Source organism: Oncorhynchus gorbuscha, linkage group LG19 (assembly GCF_021184085.1).
Source record: "Oncorhynchus gorbuscha isolate QuinsamMale2020 ecotype Even-year linkage group LG19, OgorEven_v1.0, whole genome shotgun sequence".
Taxonomy (NCBI): domain Eukaryota; kingdom Metazoa; phylum Chordata; class Actinopteri; order Salmoniformes; family Salmonidae; genus Oncorhynchus; species Oncorhynchus gorbuscha.
In genome coordinates this window covers 50,685,151-50,700,859 of record NC_060191.1, presented here as the reverse complement: position 1 = coordinate 50,700,859, position 15,709 = coordinate 50,685,151, and the positions used below count along the sequence as shown (strand labels likewise).

The window sequence follows — 15,709 nt, the reverse complement described above, 5'->3', positions numbered from 1 at the left end:
GTCTTCAGGTGGCTTCTATGGTAGATCAATTAAAAACACTGAGCAAGAAACAAGGTTATGAGTTTAATTTTCCAAATGCCTTGAAAGCCTGGGAAATGTCAGTGGCATGCTAATTATCATCCCAACATCTGTTTAACGGCTGCCTGCTCTATATATATTTTCCAATTTAACCTTCAACAGAATTGGCAGCCTGTTATCTCTGGCCCGACGTCGCTGTTGACTCATTTGATTCCTGAGACCAATTTGTGTGAACTGGAAATGGTCACTTGGGTATTCTGCTATGCCTCCTTAAAAATGACAAACATGTCTAAACGGTGTAGTGTCATTCTGACTGTCAGACTAAATCGCTGGCAAATCGCTGCTGGGTGGTGAATTCACCTCAATGGAAATGCTATCAAATATATCCCACATATCACAAGTTATTACTGCTATAAAGCAATCATGACTCTCCACTGTGCTTCAGCTATTCAGCTCAGCGACGGGAGGCAGCGCTGAGGCAATCTGAAATGGATGAAAGGCCAATACAAACTGCACTTCAATGCCAAACAGAAAGCTAAAATCATAATGCTAAAAATAAAGAAATATTAAGAAAGTCAATATTTTTCCTCCCCTTGACGTGTTGTGTGATTGACTCACTTGGAGACGAGGGAGAAGGCCTCGGCACACACAGCCGGGCAGGCCACTAGCTTGATCATCACATGTTCTGCTGCGGCCTGGAAGTGTGCCCGGGCCACCTTCTCCAGCACAGAGGACAGCGTGGTGGCATCGCCAGCCTTGGTGCCAGGGTCTCCCCCTGCCGTATCCAGGATGTTCCCACCATGCATCACCAGCAGCAACACGTGGGTCTTACACTGGGTCTTCTGCCGAGTGGAGGAGAAGAAGGAATGACCAAAGAAGAGTAAGAAAAGAGGTGAGGATGAGGAGGATGTGAGGGGAGAGGAGGGAGAAGTGGGTTAGTGGTATAAGACAAGACTCCTGAACCTGCATTCATATACACTATAGATAATAGAGACCTCATTCATATATACTATAGATAATAGAGAGACCTCATTCATATATACTATAGATAATAGAGAGACCTCATTCATATATACTATAGATAATAGAGAGACCTCATTCATATATACTATAGATAATAGAGACACCTCATTCATATATACTATAGATAATAGAGACACCTCATTCATATATACTATAGATAATAGAGACACCTCATTCATATATACTATAGATAATAGAGACACCTCATTCATATATACTATAGTTATAGAGACACCTCATTCATATATACTATAGATAATAGAGACCTCATTCATATATACTATAGATAATAGAGAGACCTCATTCATATATACTATAGATAATAGAGACACCTCATTCATATATACTATAGATAATAGAGAGACCTCATTCATATATACTATAGATAATAGAGACACCTCATTCATATATACTATAGATAATAGAGACACCTCATTCATATATACTATAGATAATAGAGAGACCTCATTCATATATACTATAGATAATAGAGACACCTCATTCATATATACTATAGATAATAGAGACACCTCATTCATATATACTATAGATAATAGACAGACACCTCATTCATATATACTATAGATAATAGAGACACCTCATTCATATATACTATAGATAATAGAGACACCTCATTCATATATACTATAGATAATAGAGACACCTCATTCATATATACTATAGATAATAGACACCTCATTCATATATACTATAGATAATAGAGACACCTCATTCATATATACTATAGATAATAGAGAGACCTCATTCATATATACTATAGATAATAGAGACACCTCATTCATATATACTATAGATAATAGAGACACCTCATTCATATATACTATAGTTATAGAGACACCTCATTCATATATACTATAGATAATAGAGACCTCATTCATATATACTATAGATAATAGAGAGACCTCATTCATATATACTATAGATAATAGAGACACCTCATTCATATATACTATAGATAATAGAGAGACCTCATTCATATATACTATAGATAATAGAGAGACCTCATTCATATATACTATAGATAATAGAGAGACCTCATTCATATATACTATAGATAATAGAGACACCTCATTCATATATACTATAGATAATAGAGACACCTCATTCATATATACTATAGTTATAGAGACACCTCATTCATATATACTATAGATAATAGAGACCTCATTCATATATACTATAGATAATAGAGAGACCTCATTCATATATACTATAGATAATAGAGACACCTCATTCATATATACTATAGATAATAGAGAGACCTCATTCATATATACTATAGATAATAGAGACACCTCATTCATATATACTATAGATAATAGAGACACTCATTCATATATACTATAGATAATAGAGAGACCTCATTCATATATACTATAGATAATAGAGACACCTCATTCATATATACTATAGATAATAGAGACACCTCATTCATATATACTATAGATAATAGACAGACACCTCATTCATATATACTATAGATAATAGAGACACCTCATTCATATATACTATAGATAATAGAGACACCTCATTCATATATACTATAGATAATAGAGACACCTCATTCATATATACTATAGATAATAGACACCTCATTCATATATACTATAGATAATAGAGACACCTCATTCATATATACTATAGATAATAGAGAGACCTCATTCATATATACTATAGATAATAGAGACACCTCATTCATATATACTATAGATAATAGACACCTCATTCATATATACTATAGATAATAGAGACACCTCATTCATATATACTATAGATAATAGAGACACCTCATTCATATATACTATAGATAATAGACACCTCATTCATATATACTATAGATAATAGAGACCTCATTCATATATACTATAGATAATAGAGAGACCTCATTCATATATACTATAGATAATAGAGACACCTCATTCATATATACTATAGATAATAGAGAGACCTCATTCATATATACTATAGATAATAGAGACACTCATTCATATATACTATAGATAATAGAGAGACCTCATTCATATATACTATAGATAATAGAGACACCTCATTCATATATACTATAGATAATAGAGACACCTCATTCATATATACTATAGATAATAGAGAGACCTCATTCATATATACTATAGATAATAGAGACACCTCATTCATATATACTATAGATAATAGAGACACCTCATTCATATATACTATAGATAATAGAGACACCTCATTCATATATACTATAGATAATAGAGAGACCTCATTCATATATACTATAGATAATAGAGAGACCTCATTCATATATACTATAGATAATAGAGACACCTCATTCATATATACTATAGATAATAGAGAGACCTCATTCATATATACTATAGATAATAGAGAGACCTCATTCATATATACTATAGATAATAGAGACACCTCATTCATATATACTATAGATAATAGAGAGACCTCATTCATATATACTATAGATAATAGAGACACCTCATTCATATATACTATAGATAATAGAGAGACCTCATTCATATATACTATAGATAATAGAGAGACCTCATTCATAGATAATAGACAGACACCTCATGAACAGACGGAGTGTAGGGTAGTTATACTGGTCATTTATTTATCAGAGTGTATTGTGATTCTCCTACCTCCATGTCCTCTAACCCGTCGATGCTGCTCTGAGGGACACATCGAGGACGCCCCAGGCGATACAGGCTCCCTACAGATTTAAAATAGGGAGAGAGGGAGAGAGAGAGAGATAATTAAAGACAGAATTGTAGATAGAGAAAGAGGGAGGAAGAGAGAGAGATACAGAAAGGAGAGAGGGTAGGGGGAAGAGAGAGTGAAAGAGTGAGAGAAATATAGAAAGGAGAGAAAGAGGGAGAGACAATGGAGAGAGAGAGAAAACTCAATACATGAGCCACTTCACACTTCAATTATTATTGATCCCAGGAGCTAACCAATTTCAGTATAACTAAAGCCTCAACTTTTCTCTTTATTCCTTCCATATCTGAGAGATGAGCCCAAAATATTGTATGCCCTTAAGCTCAAATCTCATAAGCACATACTCTGGAAAAGTCAATACTGACTCTCAATACTCTCTGTCTCTGTCTCTGTCTCTGTCTCTGTCTCTGTCTCTGTCTCTGTCTCTGTCTCTGTCTCTGTCTCTCTGTCTCTCTCTCTCTCTCTCTCTCTCTCTCTCTCTCTCTCTCTCTCTCTCTCTCTCTCTCTCTCTCTCTCTCTCTCTCTCTCTCTCTCTCTCTCTCTCTCTCTCTCTCTCTCTCTCTCTCTCTCTCTCTCTCTCTCTCTCTCTCTCTCTCTCTCTCTCTCTGTCTCTCTCTCTCTCTCTCTCTCTCTCTCTCTCTCTCTCTCTCTCTCTCTCTCTCTCTCTCTCTCTCAGCTCTGTGCTTTACTTCCTGCTTGTTTATCTGTTCTCCCCCTGGCAGCGTTTGCCAGGGGAGGCTGTCACACACTCACAGCCTGTCAGCCCACAGCCTGCCCTACACTGTCTGTCTGCCTGGCACTGCACTATTCTGGTCAAAATGTTAGCCACAGCAAATCAATGGAGAAGTATCTTTGTAAGTGGGAGGTGGAATAACAATGAGAGCTGGTGTTTTAATTTATTGGACAGGTACAGGGAGCACAGTACAAGATTAGTCATACATTTAAAATAAATGTGTGATCAGAGGTTCTCTGCATATTTACAATGAAGCCTATTTGCTTCTTACGTAATATTAGATAATTGCAACCAAAACAAACCACTCAATTATTCAGGAGTTGTAACATAGAGTAAAAAAAATGGGTTGAGTGAACCCAACTCACAACCCTGAAAGTTCTGCTAAAATAGAGCCATGGTAGACAGGGGAGCCTGTGTGTAATCAGCAGTGAAGTCTACATACAAGCACAGCTGGTCGTAGACAGACAGAAGCCTACTTTACTATAAATAAGATATTTTTGTATAATTTTGAAGTGCATTGATGTAATTCTATTTGTGACAGGGAAGCTGAGTGGTGAAAAGCAGTCTCCCGTGGCCCTCGGTAAGCCTCTCCTGCAGCTGGGCAGCCTAGCAAACGGCAGGGAATCCATCCAGGTTCTAACTCTCCCTCCCTCTTTCTTTGACTTTTTACCTTTCTTATTATCTCTCCCTCACTTTCTTTCACAGCGGCGTCCCTCTCTCATGTTCTGCCAATATGTGCATTACAAGTCTCAGAGGCACATAGGCTCACTGGCTGTCTCTAACCTAAACGAATGAATTTGCTCAGAAAGCCCTCTCCTAGACTCCTCCAAGTCAGGAGCAAAGGGTGCCAGGACTCAGAAGCAATATGTCTTTTGTCACCTATACAACATCTCAACCACACTCTCAAAGCCATCACACTCACTTCAGTTTCAGCCTCTTGAGTCATGTAATAGAGCAGGAACAAATTGGACATTTGGTTTGTTTGCGAGTACTAAATGTGGAATTTTTGCATTTGGTAAAATGCTGTATAATAAATAGTGTTTTATAGGATAATCATAACCAATCTTAGTTTATTATTTAATAGTGTGAGTAAACTATAAACAAATAACAATTTTCAGTATAATTGAATATCTAAGAGATTTTGAGGCAGAGAGAGAGAGACAGACAGACAGAGATAGAGGCAGACAGACAGAGAGAGAGGCAGACAGACAGAGACAGACAGACAGAGAGGCAGACAGACAGAGAGAGGGGCAGACAGACACAGAGAGAGGCAGACAGACACAGAGAGAGGCAGACAGAGAGAGACAGAGAGACAGACAGAGAGACAGACAGAGACAGAGACAGACAGACAGACAGACAGACAGACAGACAGACAGACAGACAGACAGACAGACAGACAGACAGACAGACAGACAGACAGACAGACAGACAGACAGACAGACAGACAGACAGACAGACAGACAGACAGAGAGAGGCAGACAGAGAGAGACAGAGAGACAGACAGAGAGAGACAGACAGAGAGAGACAGACAGAGACAGACAGACAGACAGACAGACAGACAGACAGACAGACAGACAGACAGACAGACAGACAGACAGAGGAAGGGTACTGGCAGTATGTCAGTACTAGCTGGTGGGGGAAGTATATTGGCAGTATGTCACTACTAGCTAGTGGGGGAAGGATATTGGCAGTATGTCAGTACTAGCTAGTGGAGGAAGGATATTGGCAGTATGTCAGTACTAGCTAGTGGAGGAAGGATATTGGCAGTATGTCAGTACTAGCTAGTGGAGGAAGGATATTGGCAGTATGTCACTACTAGCTAGTGGAGGAAGGATATTGGCAGTATGTCAGTACTAGCTAGTGGAGGAAGGATATTGGCAGTATGTCAGTACTAGCTAGTGGAGGAAGGATATTGGCAGTATGTCAGTACTAGCTAGTGGAGGAAGGATATTGGCAGTATGTCAGTACTAGCTAGTGGAGGAAGGATATTGGCAGTATGTCAGTACTAGCTAGTGGAGGAAGGATATTGGCAGTATGTCACTACTAGCTAGTGGAGGAAGGATATTGGCAGTATGTCAGTACTAGCTAGTGGAGGAAGGATATTGGCAGTATGTCAGTACTAGCTAGTGGAGGAAGGATATTGGCAGTATGTCAGTACTAGCTAGTGGAGGAAGGATATTGGCAGTATGTCAGTACTAGCTAGTGGAGGAAGGATACTGGCAGTATGTCACTACTAGCTGGTGGGGGAAGGATATTGGCAGTATGTCAGTACTAGCTAGTGGAGGAAGGATATTGGCAGTATGTCACTACTAGCTAGTGGAGGAAGGATATTGGCAGTATGTCAGTACTAGATGGTGGAGGAAGGATATTGGCAGTATGTCAGTACTAGCTAGTGGAGGAAGGATATTGGCAGAATGTCAGTACTAGCTAGTGGGGGAAGGATATTGGCAGTATGTCACTACTAGCTAGTGGAGGAAGGATATTGGCAGTATGTCAGTACTAGCTAGTGGAGGAAGGATACTGGCAGTATGTCAGTACTAGCTAGTGGAGGAAGGATACTGGCAGTATGTCAGTACTAGCTAGTGGAGGAAGGATACTGGCAGTATGTCAGTACTAGCTAGTGGAGGAAGGATACTGGCAGTATGTCAGTACTAGCTAGTGGAGGAAGGATACTGGCAGTATGTCAGTACTAGCTAGTGGAGGAAGGATACTGGCAGTATGTCAGTACTAGCTAGTGGAGGAAGGATATTGGCAGTATGTCAGTACTAGCTAGTGGAGGAAGGATATTGGCAGTATGTCAGTACTAGCTAGTGGAGGAAGGATAATGGCAGTATGTCAGTACTAGCTAGTGGAGGAAGGATATTGGCAGTATGTCACTACTAGCTAGTGGGGGAAGGATATTGGCAGTATGTCAGTACTAGATGGTGGAGGAAGGATATTGGCAGTATGTTAGTACTAGCTAGTGGAGGAAGGATATTGGCAGTATGTCAGTAATAGCTAGTGGAGGAAGGATATTGGCAGTATGTCACTACTAGCTAGTGGAGGAAGGATATTGGCAGTATGTCAGTACTAGATGGTGGAGGAAGGATATTGGCAGTATGTCAGTACTAGATGGTGGAGGAAGGATACTGGCAGTATGTCACTACTAGCTAGTGGAGGAAGGATATTGGCAGTATGTCACTACTAGCTAGTGGGGGAAGGATATTGGCAGTATGTCACTACTAGCTAGTGGAGGAAGGATATTGGCAGTATGTCAGTACTAGCTAGTGGAGGAAGGATATTGGCAGTATGTCAGTACTAGCTAGTGGAGGAAGGATATTGGCAGTATGTCAGTACTAGCTAGTGGAGGAAGGATACTGGCAGTATGTCACTACTAGCTGGTGGGGGAAGGATATTGGCAGTATGTCAGTACTAGCTAGTGGAGGAAGGATATTGGCAGTATGTCACTACTAGCTAGTGGAGGAAGGATATTGGCAGTATGTCAGTACTAGATGGTGGAGGAAGGATATTGGCAGTATGTCAGTACTAGCTAGTGGAGGAAGGATATTGGCAGAATGTCAGTACTAGCTAGTGGGGGAAGGATATTGGCAGTATGTCACTACTAGCTAGTGGAGGAAGGATATTGGCAGTATGTCAGTACTAGCTAGTGGAGGAAGGATACTGGCAGTATGTCAGTACTAGCTAGTGGAGGAAGGATACTGGCAGTATGTCAGTACTAGCTAGTGGAGGAAGGATACTGGCAGTATGTCAGTACTAGCTAGTGGAGGAAGGATACTGGCAGTATGTCAGTACTAGCTAGTGGAGGAAGGATACTGGCAGTATGTCAGTACTAGCTAGTGGAGGAAGGATACTGGCAGTATGTCAGTACTAGCTAGTGGAGGAAGGATATTGGCAGTATGTCAGTACTAGCTAGTGGAGGAAGGATATTGGCAGTATGTCAGTACTAGCTAGTGGAGGAAGGATAATGGCAGTATGTCAGTACTAGCTAGTGGAGGAAGGATATTGGCAGTATGTCACTACTAGCTAGTGGGGGAAGGATATTGGCAGTATGTCAGTACTAGATGGTGGAGGAAGGATATTGGCAGTATGTTAGTACTAGCTAGTGGAGGAAGGATATTGGCAGTATGTCAGTAATAGCTAGTGGAGGAAGGATATTGGCAGTATGTCACTACTAGCTAGTGGAGGAAGGATATTGGCAGTATGTCAGTACTAGATGGTGGAGGAAGGATATTGGCAGTATGTCAGTACTAGATGGTGGAGGAAGGATACTGGCAGTATGTCACTACTAGCTAGTGGAGGAAGGATATTGGCAGTATGTCACTACTAGCTAGTGGGGGAAGGATATTGGCAGTATGTCACTACTAGCTAGTGGAGGAAGGATATTGGCAGTATGTCAGTACTAGCTAGTGGAGGAAGGATATTGGCAGTATGTCAGTACTAGATGGTGGAGGAAGGATACTGGCAGTATGTCAGTACTAGCTAGTGGAGGAAGGATATTGGCAGTATGTCAGTACTAGCTAGTGGAGGAAGGATATTGGCAGTATGTCAGTACTAGCTAGTGGAGGAAGGATATTGGCAGTATGTCAGTACTAGCTAGTGGAGGAAGGATATTGGCAGTATGTCAGTACTAGCTAGTGGAGGAAGGATATTGGCAGTATGTCAGTACTAGCTAGTGGAGGAAGGATACTGGCAGTATGTCACTACTAGCTGGTGGGGGAAGGATATTGGCAGTATGTCAGTACTAGCTAGTGGAGGAAGGATATTGGCAGTATGTCACTACTAGCTAGTGGAGGAAGGATATTGGCAGTATGTCAGTACTAGATGGTGGAGGAAGGATATTGGCAGTATGTCAGTACTAGCTAGTGGAGGAAGGATATTGGCAGAATGTCAGTACTAGCTAGTGGGGGAAGGATATTGGCAGTATGTCACTACTAGCTAGTGGAGGAAGGATATTGGCAGTATGTCAGTACTAGCTAGTGGAGGAAGGATACTGGCAGTATGTCAGTACTAGCTAGTGGAGGAAGGATACTGGCAGTATGTCAGTACTAGCTAGTGGAGGAAGGATACTGGCAGTATGTCAGTACTAGCTAGTGGAGGAAGGATACTGGCAGTATGTCAGTACTAGCTAGTGGAGGAAGGATACTGGCAGTATGTCAGTACTAGCTAGTGGAGGAAGGATACTGGCAGTATGTCAGTACTAGCTAGTGGAGGAAGGATATTGGCAGTATGTCAGTACTAGCTAGTGGAGGAAGGATAATGGCAGTATGTCAGTACTAGCTAGTGGAGGAAGGATATTGGCAGTATGTCACTACTAGCTAGTGGGGGAAGGATATTGGCAGTATGTCAGTACTAGATGGTGGAGGAAGGATATTGGCAGTATGTTAGTACTAGCTAGTGGAGGAAGGATATTGGCAGTATGTCAGTAATAGCTAGTGGAGGAAGGATATTGGCAGTATGTCACTACTAGCTAGTGGAGGAAGGATATTGGCAGTATGTCAGTACTAGATGGTGGAGGAAGGATATTGGCAGTATGTCAGTACTAGATGGTGGAGGAAGGATACTGGCAGTATGTCACTACTAGCTAGTGGAGGAAGGATATTGGCAGTATGTCACTACTAGCTAGTGGGGGAAGGATATTGGCAGTATGTCACTACTAGCTAGTGGAGGAAGGATATTGGCAGTATGTCAGTACTAGCTAGTGGAGGAAGGATATTGGCAGTATGTCAGTACTAGATGGTGGAGGAAGGATACTGGCAGTATGTCAGTACTAGCTGGTGGAGGAAGGATACTGGCAGTATGTCACTACTAGCTAGTGGAGGAAGGGTGTTTATTTGCTTCTTTATCCCTCTGTCTCGTTCTGTCTCAGCCACTGTGTCTCAGAATGTCATTCCTCCATAAATTAAATTAAACCATGTTGCTGTCCTTCCATGTCTCCTATCCCTGCCTTTTGCAAAGTTCTCTCTCTCTCTCTCTCTCTCTCTCTCTCTCTCTCTCTCTCTCTCTCTCTCTCTCTCTCTCTTTCTCTCTCTCTCTCTCTCACACTCTATCCCCTGGTTCCTACAACTACTGCCACAATTACAGATTTCTATCAGCTTTAGAGGCAGCAGAGAGAGAGGGAGAGAGAGAGAGAGAGAACCTCCTAATATTGTGAAGTTGCTGTCAGGCCACAGAGAGTTTACAGAATACATATTTCCAATGAAAAAGTTGTACACACTCAAAATATGTTTCCAAAAATTTGGCACACGGGGCTATGTAATGTCAGCTCCATTTAGACTGAGGGCTTGTGAACTGTGAGGCTAACTCTTATAGAGGCCTCACTGGTGAGGTAGATCCTGAGAGAACCTACCCAGAACAGCACTTAAAGGTGAGCCATGTTTGACGACTAAGGCCCCTGTACACTTAGTGCTGGAGGGAATGTATTCATTCAATGTGACAACTCACTCACCACATGCCATCACTGTTTTGTGTAGAGCACTAAGCACTTTAACAACATTCACTTGGCTTGGTCCAAATCAGGAAAATGGGTGATACATAGAAACTGTTCCGAGCCATTTTGGGCCTGCATCAGAAATGGCACCCTGTATGCACTGTCTACTTTTGACTAGGGCCCCCATAGGACTCTGGTCAAAAGTAGTGCACTATTTGGAATAGGGTGCCATTTGGGACCGCTGATCCTAATGAAATATTGTTTTCAGTACAATCTGACATGGAGTTGTGACCTCTGTGACCTGGCCCTGGAACAGTGGAGGAATGCTAACATCCAGCTCTCAAGTTATGATATGTCACGATACTTAGGTGCTGATATGTTATGTATTGTGATTTTCATAATTGTTTTTCACGATACTGTGATTTTATTGCGATTCGATGTTCCAAACATATTGCTCTCCATATGTCTGCTGTAAAGGGACAAGAGAGAACCATGAGAAAACAAGTTTTGATCAGTCATGGAAATAAATATGCTGAAAACAAATTAGCTCCTTATTTAAAAAGAAGATGGAGAACAAGCTATGAAGACAAATACTGGAGATTTGGTACCGGTACAGCTAACTAGAACAAAAACAACATTGCAATATTGTCAAAACGATACAATAGGATATATCGTCAAAAATAATATCCCAATATGTAACTGTATCGATCCCCTACCCCCATCACTACTGTTCACTACAGCTCAGTATAGTACACACACACCAGGCAGGGAACTTACCAGCTCACCACCATTACAGAACACTCAGAACACTCAGACACAGGGACACACAAGTGCCTCGCGGTGAGAATATACACTCACTGGACAGTTTAAAGGGAATACACATTTATTACCGGGTCTATCTGCCTCCAGAACACACTGAATTCTTTAGGAAATTGATTATACAGGAATGTTTGGAAACGTTCGGAAACATTCCACAGGGAGCGTTCAACAGGGATGTTGGTCCATGCTGCTGCTTACGCCAAATCCTGACTCTGCCATCAGCATGACGCAACAGGAAACAGGGCCTGCTTTACATAGCAAGCCACGGCCGTGTGACTCACTGTCTGTAGGAGCGAACCATTTTCGTGAACGGGTTGGTGTACTTAATAAACTGTCCGGTGAGTGCACATTACGCACAAGCACAGATGGACAAGTGTCTGGAGCATGAGCACGCACACACACAAGCATGCACACTCGCACCAACCCACATACACAGCAAAGCACAATCATATGCCTATTTAGAGCTGTGTACACACACATTACCACCCCAATCTGTGTCCCTGATTGCCATAGCTGCTTCCTACCCATGTGCTGCTGCTGCTGCTGCTGCTCTGTGGGCCGACCTATCTGTTATGTGCCCCTCAGTGCAGAGGATGAATAGACGCTGAGTCTCAGGCTGCATCCCATAGGGCTCTGGTCAAATGTAGTGCACTACACAGGGAATAGTTGCCCGCTTCTACTGTGACTTTACACTCACACTGTTGCTACACATATTTAAATCAACATGCACGCCCATATTTGAATCAACAGTAAACACCTATAACGATCTATAACCGGTCATAAAGCTGTTAACCAGCACCAGTCACGTCTAACTGCATTTGAAATGTATATTTCATATCCTGTTCCTTTACCTGGAGCTGAACGACAACATAAGTGTTGTTTAGGTGTGATTAGCTGCTCACATTGCTTTCACAATGTATTTCTCACAACACATTCTGTCAGACATACACACAGCTACACACACTTACACACACGCAGATAACCCCCCTCCCCCCCACACACACACACACACACACTTACACACACACCACACACACAGGAGAGTGTTATCAACAAACACGCCATCCCAACTGAGAGGTGTATAGTGTACAGACGTATTAGGCAGTCCAATAGTCCAGACAGTCTCGGCTATAGCTGTCTCTTTCATAGACTCTATCGCTTGTTATCATTATCTCTGCTCTGCCTTTCTTTTTTGACACCCTTTTATTATTCCAGACAGAGGAGGTCCTTGTCTCCCCAGCTCCCATGCTTTGGGGATTTCCTGTTGAAAGAAGGAAATTGCAATAAGGCAAAGATGGGAAAAAGTAATTAAATGGGAATTAGCGTGTGAGGGAGACTGTGCCTGCTAGGCTAGCAGCGTATAAAAAAATGACTTGGCTGGCTGGGGGTGAGAATGAGGCAATGGGGTGAATATAGATGAGGAGGGGGAAGATACTATTCCCTCTGTGTGCATGTCTGAGAGGAGTTAGCTACAGGTTGTAGGTAGGACTAGAGAGAGTAGCTAGCTGTAGTAGAGAGGGCTAGAGAGAGCAGATACCTACAGGCTGTAGGACTAGAGAGAGTAGCTAGCTGTAGTAGAGAGGGCTAGAGAGAGCAGATACCTACAGGCTGTAGGACTAGAGAGAGTAGCTAGCTAGCTATAGTAGACAGGGCTAGAGAGAGCAGATACCTACAGGCTGTAGGACTAGAGAGAGTAGCTAGCTGTAGTAGAGAGGGCTAGAGAGAGCAGATACCTACAGGCTGTAGGACTAGAGAGAGTAGCTAGCTGTAGTAGAGAGGGCTAGAGAGAGCAGATACCTACAGGCTGTAGGACTAGAGAGAGTAGCTAGCTGTAGTAGAGAGGGCTAGAGAGAGCAGGTACCTACAGGCTGTAGGACTAGAGAGAGTAGCTAGCTGTAGTAGAGAGGGCTAGAGAGAGCAGATACCTACAGGCTGTAGGACTAGAGAGAGTAGCTAGCTGTAGTAGACAGGGCTAGAGAGAGCAGATACCTACAGGCTGTAGGACTAGAGAGAGTAGCTAGCTGTAGTAGAGAGGGCTAGAGAGAGCAGATACCTACAGGCTGTAGGACTAGAGAGAGTAGATAGCTGTAGTAGAGAGGGCTAGAGAGAGCAGATACCTACAGGCTGTAGGACTAGAGAGAGTAGCTAGCTGTAGTAGAGAGGGCTAGAGAGAGCAGATACCTACAGGCTGTAGGACTAGAGAGAGTAGCTAGCTGTAGTAGAGAGGGCTAGAGAGAGCAGGTACCTACAGGCTGTAGGACTAGAGAGAGTAGCTAGCTGTAGTAGACAGGGCTAGAGAGAGCAGGTACCTACAGGCTGTAGGACTAGAGAGAGTAGCTAGCTGTAGTAGACAGGGCTAGAGAGAGCAGATACCTACAGGCTGTAGGACTAGAGAGAGTAGCAACTTACAATGGGTAAACACTAAGTCGCGGAAACTCACTCAGGAGACAAACGTACACGGCACATAATTCAAGCTTCAGCAAAGGACAACAGCAAACATACTTCTTTCAACAGGGAAAACATAATGAGTAAATAGGACACACCCGAGTGTCGTTAATGTCTCTAGGACGGTCTCAGCTGCCCTCTGGTGACAGGTGGAACCTTCACAGTACCCCCCCCCCCTTTGAGCCAGGGCAACCACCACATAGTTGGTTGAAGGTCCAAACGAATCCCGGATCCAGGATGTCCCGGGCAGGCACCCAAGTCCGCTCCTTGGGGCTGTAGCCCTCCCAGTCCACCACGTACTGCAGGGTGCCTCAGACCCGACGAGCCTCCAACAGATGCCGGAGAGTGTAGGCCGGGCGACCGTCGACTTGTCGAGGGGGATGGAGGGGCAGGTGTGGGGGAGAGAAGGGACCAGTCCTTACCAGCTTGAGACGGAAGACATGGAAGGATGGACAGACCCTCATACCTGGGAAGCTGGAGACGATAGGTTTGATGTGGCTCAGGATCTTGAATGGTCCTATGTAGAGTGGTGCAAGCTTCCGTGGAAGTATTCAGACCCCTTGACTTTTTCCACATTTTGTTTAAGTTACAGCCTTTTTCTAAAATGTATTAAATTGTTCATGCTGTGGGGATGTTTTTCAGCAGCAGGGACTGGGAGACTAGTCAGAATCGAGGGAAAGATGAACAGAGCAAAGTACAGAGAGATCATTGATGAAAATCACTCAGGACATCAGACTGAGGTGAAGGTTCACCTTCCAACAGGACAACTACAGTTGAAGTTGGAAGTGTACATACACCTTAACCAAATACATTTAAACTCAGTTTTTCACAATTTCTGACATTTAATCCTAGTAAAATAATGCCCAGTCTTAGGTCAGTTAGGATCACCACTTTATTTTAAGAATGTAAAATGTCAGAATAATAGTAGAGAGAATGATTTATTTCAGCTTTTATTTCTTTCATCACATTCCCAGTGGGTCAGAATTTTACATATGTAACGGATGTGAAACGGCTAGCTTAGTTAGCGGTGTGCGCTAAATAGCGTTTCAATCGGTTACGTCACTTGCTCTGAGACCTTGAAGTAGTATTTCCCCTTGCTCTGCAAGGGCCGCGGCTTTTGTGGAGCGATGGGTAACGACGCTTCGTGGGTGACTGTTGTCGTTGTGTGCAGAAGGTCCCTGGTTCGCGCCCGGGTATGGGCGAGGGGACGGTTTAAATTTATACTGTTACATTGATGCTGTTGACCCGGATTACTGGTTGCTGCGGAAAAAAAGGAGGAAGGTCAAAAGGGGGGTGAGTGTAACGGATGTGAAACGGCTAGCTTAGTTAGCAGTGTGCACTAAATAGCGTTTCAATCGGTTACGTCACTTGCTCTGAGACCTTGAAGTAGTATTTCCCCTTGCTCTGCAAGGGCCGCGGCTTTTGTGGAGTGATGGGTAACGATGCTTCGAGGGTGACTGTTGTCGTTGTGTGCAGAAGGTCCCTGGTTCGCGCCCGGGTATGGGCGA

At 42.7% G+C, this 15,709-nt stretch overlaps 1 protein-coding gene across 1 annotated transcript in view; it reads right to left on the bottom strand.

The window, feature by feature from the left end:
• Positions 1 to 15,709, bottom strand: part of LOC124005435 (membrane-associated phosphatidylinositol transfer protein 3-like) — a 181,133-nt gene that overhangs the window by 106,669 nt on the left and 58,755 nt on the right. Inside the window, 2 exon segments of the mRNA XM_046314702.1 lie at positions 637 to 860; positions 3,702 to 3,772. Of these exon segments, the coding sequence (XP_046170658.1) occupies positions 637 to 860; positions 3,702 to 3,772 (295 nt within the window).